The 7761-nt window shown below is 37.4% G+C and overlaps 1 protein-coding gene across 2 annotated transcripts in view; it reads right to left on the bottom strand.

Moving 5' to 3' along the window:
- Positions 1–1754: 1754 nt before the first annotated feature.
- Positions 1755–7761, bottom strand: part of SUZ12 (SUZ12 polycomb repressive complex 2 subunit) — a 29327-nt gene continuing 23320 nt past the window's right edge. For both annotated transcript variants that reach the window (XM_033138748.1, XM_033138749.1), the window contains 4 exons: positions 6634–6791; positions 4790–4988; positions 2690–2769; positions 1755–2415 (listed from right to left, as the gene is read on the bottom strand). In XM_033138748.1, coding sequence (XP_032994639.1) covers positions 2067–2415; positions 2690–2769; positions 4790–4988; positions 6634–6791 — 786 coding nt within the window. In that variant the 3' untranslated portion in view covers positions 1755–2066. The remainder of the gene's footprint in view (positions 2416–2689; positions 2770–4789; positions 4989–6633; positions 6792–7761) is intronic.

Genomic DNA, 7761 nt, shown 5'->3' with positions numbered 1-7761 from the left:
CTCTCTCTCTCTCTCTCTCACACACACACACACACACACACAGCTTACCTGGTTGCACATTTAAAAAAGCAACAGCACACCTCAGAAGATTTTATATTATTGAACTTTATGTACAAAATCCAATTTCAAATAAACATTTAATGTAAAAACAAAAAGGTCCATTAAACACTTCTTTTATATCTACTGTACCATTCAAATGTTCACCCAGTTTACATGATTTACTGAAAGTCTTATTAAGGGTACATATAGAAAATCCATCTTTATTATAAATAGAAACAAAGGGATTCTCAGCTTTTATTATAAATTGACATGACATACAAAGTTTATTGGACAGAAGTAATTTTATTACTATTTTGGGAGGGGTCACCAACTTTTTTTGTGCAAACAATGCTAGCCTCCTTTTAAGTATTAAGAGCGCAGCTGCTTAAGAAGTGACATAAGCAATAGTTCTACAACTACGTCTCTCCTAAAATATATTTTTTACATATGTGCACAGCTTTAGCAAATTAAAGCCCAAGAGAAATGCTTGACCGGCTATTCAAAGGTGTAATAAGAGTTTGCTACAACTCAAGAGCAGGAAATTCGAGAAGTCTAAAGAAAGCTGCAGTCTCCCTCTTTCCTATTGACACAAATCTGTGACCAAGAACTTAATACTGGATGACAAATCACATCCACACCATTAGTTAAATAGTCTCACAGTTAAACACATCTTTAGGGACCAAAGTCAGTATTTACAGTTTTATAAATTTCTGGGAAAAAAAACCCATTACAAAGCTTACCCCCACCCCCACCCCCACCCCCACCCCAAACAAAAAACAAAAACCAACAGGGATCTGCCTTCTTGTGGTGGTGGAATGAAATAAAAAATTAGAAACACCTGTATTTACATAATCAATCCTTTATAAATAAAGAATATGAAAAAAATGAACTATTCAAGAATTTTAAAAAAATGAGGTGATGCCACTCAACCACAGTGCTTGCTGGAATAAACCCTTGAAGCTGATACTGTACCAGTAGTGAAGCTACTTTCCATTGGAAAAAAGAAAATCTGTAAACATGTGCATAAAATGTGTTAGCAGTGCAAGACTGCACAGGTTAGCATCTGTATTGAATGCAATACATCACAGAGTACTTGCATAAGAAGTGCAACACATTTTCTGGCCTAATTTTACAGTGCATTTCCCCCTCAAAACTTAGCAACCAAAAATCCTCTTTAACGCCATGCTTTGATCTTACTGTCTGTATATAGGCAAAATAGGTACATATCCAGGCACTGCCTACCACGGCCTCTAGGTGTTAACACTTGATTTCTTAGCCAAAAGGCCGAGAAAGGCCTGGGTGTTAAACAAAGCATTCTATTAAACAACTCTCAACAGTTATGCTTGATTAGGTTAAAGGTTTGATCTAGTACACCTTGTTATCTACAGATTCGCTCGGACTACTGACAGAATTAATATGGTACTTCCCCTGTGTTTGTAATGAGAAAAGGTGGTCCCCCCCCCCAAAAAAAAACAGGCTTGAGACAAAGAAATGCTATGTTACAGCTGAATGTTAAAAAAGTGTTTAAAAATTTGCAACCTGTAGTTTGACACCTATGAGATCAAGGTAAACTTTAAATGGTGTGTTATTTGCCACAAAAAAAGGTTAACCTAAGGAATTTCTAAGTACAAAGCATAAACTGTCCAAATCTCTTTCCCTAATTTTCAACTCCATGGTAGGTAGGAAAGACAGCCAGTACAGATGCAAAAAAAGGAAAAAAAGATCTTTATATAAAAACTGGTTTACATATACTCAAGTTATGTAAATTCAGTACAGTTCATAATTAAAATTCCCAAAAATTGTATTGCTCTTCATGCTCAAACTTTGAGTATTGTCATTACACCACTAGAACTGATATACATGTAGTACTTGCATAATCAACTCAAAAGGAACCATATTGTTGAAATCCTGTTTCCAGCAGTGCCTGTTAGGAGCCTGTGTATCTTATTAAATTCCTTATAGAGTTCATGCATCTTAAAAAATGTCACTTCATTATTTGTGCATTGAATGCCCCTTCGCTCTTCTTTTCAGATCTTCTGTTTTCTATTCTGTTTTGCCATACACGAGACAGCATCCATTTCCGAGGATCTTTCCCTAGTGTTAGTTTCACTGCAGCCGTTGGTTATTCCAGTTTGTTCTTCAGAAATCTCCTCTGTTGTGGTGGCAGCAGCAGACTCTCCTTTTTCCAATTTCTGCTGCATTTCTCGAAGCTTAGTAACAGCTTTGTCTATGGACATTATGCTTATAAGGTTAAAGTCATGCATGCTGACCAGGTGAAGCATGAAGTTTCGACACAAGTTCTTCTTAATTATTTTGTGTCCATAATTTTCAACAAACAGCATACAGGCATGATTCATTTGATTGTCTGCAATAAACCTGTGACATAAAAAAAATGATGCAAGGCATTATTACAGATTTGGGTGCCCAAAGATGCCTGCAATATCAAAATCCTGCTCAGACATGCTATCACGTATCACTTGCTTCTCCACAATTCCTACATAGGGTTTTGGAACTGCTCAGTAGTTCACACAATAAAAAACACATTAAAATAACAGATATGTGAAATGTTTAAAAGGATTTCAGGGTTGTTTTTTTATTTTTAATTGTAACCTAATCACTTTTCATGAATTTATAAATTCTAAATACGCACCCGTGCTTCATAACGTGTAGATTCCATAATTTCATCACTTCTTTTTCTCCTTCATTCACATCTGAAAACTCTTCAATTTGCTGCAGTGAGACAACCATTTAAAGGTCATTAGCAGGCATATATTTAAGTCAGGCAGTACTTGGCTTGTTTCCCCCATCAGCAGCAGCAAGAGCTGGGAAAAGGCAAGCAGTTTTGCTACAAATGTCCCTGAAGTTACTTTTGTAAGAAATTGAAGAGATAACAGTTAAGATATTTTGGGAGGGGAAGGGGGAATATAGGGAAAGGGCCTTGTGCTTGCATCTGAGTGTTTACACTAACAGAAAATATCCCTGGTTCCTTTGGGGGTTTTTGCGCAATGGCAAAGAGATATGAGAGGGGAAAGTCTATTAAATCCCTTTATTGGGTTGATGCAAAGGCTCTTTCACTTCAATATACACATATTATTTGAACTGGAGGTTTCATTTAAAATAATGGTTAGATATCACTACATGTCAAATCAATAGGATGAAACTTGAACAGAAAGCTGAATGCTGTCAAAAAGCAGGGATGTTACATATTTGGTGATGTGGTCCTGCGATACAAACATTATGGAGGTGAATAGTAAGGAAAATTAAGGCTGTAATTGAAGTAAATATTTCTTCAGACCTTTTAAATAATTTTATTTTAAATAATTTTATTAGGGTTTTTGGAAGAAACAGAAGAACTAAATTTTTGTGGGGGGGGTTATTGGTGGCAGACAAAATACTAATTAAAAAAAGGAACAAGTCCAAAAATGATTAGAAATTTAAATGTTAAAAATAATCAAGTTGGCAAAGTTAACCTACTGGATTAAATAGAGAATAAAAAAGGAGCCTGTAAAATGAATTATTGTGAAACTTCTTAAAAAAACTGTAAAAGTAAGCTAATTTTAAGTGGAAATTGGATCGAATTAATGGAGTTCTAAGCAGGTGTTTATAGATATGGAATATATATAGATTTAAAATAATTGTTGTATTTAAATTATCAATGTATAGGTTTAAATATTAAGTTGTTATCTGAAGAAATGTATTCTCAGATTTTGTGATTATTATGAGTATTTTATTTCTAAAGTGGAAATAATAGCAGTAATCATAAAAAGAGCAGGTTCTTTCATGAGCCTAAAATGGGTTATGACGAATGAGGATTGCCATGCCTTAACTTCAGTTTCCTAAACAGTCCGCAGTGTTTTGTATTGGGATTATTTGTGTGGCATCCAACAATGTCAGTCTGCCAACAGAATGGACAAAGCAGGCAGAATTCCTCTCCCTTCTACAGCACTCCCCAATAACCCTGCTCCCCAATAACACCAGTACAGATTTGGGGAGGGGTGTGTGGGAGTTGCAAGGGGGAGGAGAGGAAATCAAAGCCTGCTCATGTGACGTTAGAGGTCACTCTTCAATCTTGCTTGCCGAACTAGTCCTTAGGCCATTACTGAATATTCTAGTATTGTCCAAGTGATAATATTCTGTTATGATAGCTTCTAGCAGACATTCAGTATCCGGCAATTCCAAAATGTTTATGGCACAAAATGTGCGTGCATGTAATTGTTACTGCCTCTGACAGTCACAACCTATTATTTATAGGGAAGAAATGCCAATGAAAACCCTCGTCGTTATATATTTTACACGGCTGTTAATTTGTATTCATTTTAAAATTTTATACATGGGTGTTTTTTGATGGCCAATACTTGTAATGCCTAATAAAGGTTTGGCGAAGTAAGCAAGCTAGTCACAACCATCAATTTGGTCCCGTTTTATCACCAAGCTCGCACATCCAATATTTCACCACCCCATAAAAACTAATTGTGTTAACAGATGGCTTCCTCAACCTCGGCCCTCCAGATGTTTTTGGCCTACAACTCCCATGATCCCTAGCTAGCAGGACCAGTGGCCAGGGATGCTGGGAATTGTAGTCTCAAAACCTCTGGAGGGCAGAGGTTGAGGAAGCCTGGATTAAGACATAGTATCGCAATGTGCCTTTTCCAAGAATCCAAAGTGGGAAACACAGCATGTAGGTTTGTCCCATGGAAAGCAGGAATATTGCTCAGCAAAACAAGAACAATCTGCTGTTGGACAAAGTTACCGTGATAGTTTTCTCCCTTAGCCACTCAGGGTCCTTTTCATCTTCACTGTCAACTTCCATTTCTTGTGGACGGAGAGGTAAGCATGTATCACTGTGGAAGTATAACCGATTGTGTCCACTGCTGTATGTTCTTTGCTGTTCCACTTCTCCATCTTCAGATTCAAGGAATTCAGACATGCTAGCTTTTGTACGCTTTGGTCTGAAAAAAAGATACATTGGGGGGGGGGATATGCATGTATGGTTTGTAGCAGGTACCTAAACAGCTTGGCAGCCATATATCTGCAACACATAGAACAGATGATACCTACAAAGCTCACTTTTCAGTTGGATCAGGGCTATTCTATGATCCTAGAGTTGCTGCCCATCTGCAATTTACCAAGAACTTAACAGCATTTAGCACAAAATCCACGAAAAGAAGGCCAGATGGGTATCCATGTTAGCTTCTTACAGAAAAAACAATCAAGTTTTATACAGGTGATCTTTAAGGTGCCACAAGACACTTTGCTGCATTTGTGGGGGGGGAAATGGAAACATATACAATGGCTAGCAATATGGAGTGTCATTGCTGCACATTTCCAACTATTTCAAGAACCCACAATAGTCTGTTTTGACAGGTTTCTGCCTCTGCATAGCATGTCACTAAGGAATTATCTGAGCCTGACTAAAAATCAAGATCTGATAAGTGGTGAGTATCACAGACAATGTCCTGGCAACCAAATTAGCTGGATACCGCAGTTTAAGAATAAAGAGCTTTGTTTAATTTTCCGACTTCTATAGCTGTGGGAATAACATTCTGATCACTACAGCCACATGCACAATCCTAACCTTGTCTATGCTACAGAATCCATTGGGGCTTACACCCAAGTGGGGTTAGGACTGCGGCCAAAGTTACTAGAAAATAGGAAAATCTAGATTGGATGCTATAAATTAAGCCAATTTTTGTTAGGCCTGCAATACGTTTTGCTTGGTAGAAGAACCAAGTGATCAGGGGAGACCAATTGGAATCAACAGAGCTATGAAAGAAGAGCAGACAATTTCATTTTTTGAGGCTGTGGCATTACAGGAACAGCAAAGTATTAAGGATGGCCTTTACTTTCAGTGGGTGGTAATGCTTATTAAAGGAATTCCTTCGCTGTGTGTCAAAGCAGGCTTCCACATTTTCATTTGACGCAGTGGCTATGGACACATGCAACACTGAACCAAACTGTGGCTCAGCATGAAGCAGCAAGCCTGCTAATGCAGTGAGAAAACAGCAGCCACTGTGCTGCACTCCTGTGAGCTAAGCCATGGTTCGGTTTAGCATTACATTTGTTTGGGGAGCCAAACAATGAGCTCAGATTGAAACATAATGCTAAACCTAACCATGGCTTAGCATGGCAGCAGCAGGACTGGAGAGAAGCACAGTGGCCACGGTTTTTGGTAATGTCCAAATGTTTCAAAAGGCAGGCAGAATAAAAGCTCCTCAGTTGATGGTCCTAAATTATCCTAAATTAAAGTTATGTTTAGGCTTGTTGCTGAATTTAATTTACTCTACTTTGATCACTGCCCACCACTGGCTTTATTTAACAAGCAGCACATAAAGTTAAACGGAATGTACCATTGTGCACCACTATAATATGTCCTGCAAAGAAGAGGGCCATTTTTAATTTAAGTGGGAGGAAAACATGGAGATCAAGAACTTACTGTAATAAAACTGTTTAAGTCGCTTTAAGATTTTCAGTAGCAGGCAGTACAGAAACGTTTTAACAGATAGAGAGAGATAGCTATATAAACAGATTAAATAAGATCTTACAGACAGGGAATGCAAACAGTTGCAGATATCTGCAGAACAGTTTCCTACCAACCTGCATACAAGAATGTGCGTAATTGGTGTTCGCTTGACTGGCCCATTGCGACTGAATGCAAACCCAGGCTGGCGATGAATATCCTGAGGATTTCCTGCATATGAGCCATCATAACACTCATTGATGGAAACATCTATCCTAGCACCTTTGGGATGATACTGTAATAAATAAATATTTAGCATCGTAAGTGTTAATTGCAACCACACATTCCTTCCGCGACATGAAAATTCTGCTTTTCCTTTTTTTTTTTGTATTTTTTATTGCTTTTATTCGTTACATCAACAGATTCACATAAAGAGAATAACGACAGTTTTAAAACTTATTACAAACAGTTATAAATTCAGACATTTTCTTTGTATATCCCTATACTCTGCCGAGTATTGTGACTTCCCTCCCTTCCATCCCTGGGTTTCAATCTTCTCATCCTTCTCTCGCTTTAGTTGTTGTCCATCACCATTGATATGTACATTTTTGATTTATTCTTATCTACATCTATTATCGAATATTCTCACATTGCAAGTATTTTGTTAAATCCTGTTGGTGTTTCCATTTTATTACCAGACTTTTTTAAATACTCAATAAATTTACTCCAATCTGTTATGACCTTTTGGTCTCTCTGGTTTCTTATCCTCCCTGTTAATCTAGCCAATTCCAAATATTCTACTAATTTATTTCGCCACTCTTCAATTGTAGGTAAGTCCGGTGTTTTCCATTTTTGAGCTAACAAGATTCTGGCCGCCGTGGTGGCGTAAAGGAATATCTTCTGGTCATTTTTTGTAATATCACTTCCCATTAATCCTAATAAAAAGGCTTCAGGTATTTTGTGGAATGTGTATTGCAACATCTTTTTTAGTTCATTGTATATTGCTTCCCAGTATTGCTTTACTTTCTCGCACCCCCACCACATATGGAAAAAGTCCCCGTCTTTTGTCTTACACTTCCAACATTTCTTATTTCCTGTTCTGTACATTTTGGCTAATTTGGTTGGGGTTATATACCAACGGTATAACATTTTCATCAGATTCTCTTTTAATACTATGCATGCCGTAAATTTAATGTTATGATTCCATAATTTCTGCCATCTATCATACTGAATGTTATACCCCAAGTCGACCGCCCATTTTATCA

The sequence above is a fragment of the Lacerta agilis genome, chromosome 2 (genome assembly GCF_009819535.1).
Source record: "Lacerta agilis isolate rLacAgi1 chromosome 2, rLacAgi1.pri, whole genome shotgun sequence".
NCBI lineage: Eukaryota > Metazoa > Chordata > Lepidosauria > Squamata > Lacertidae > Lacerta > Lacerta agilis.
Note: the sequence above shows the minus strand (reverse complement) of the source record. Positions and strands in the feature narration are given on the sequence as shown.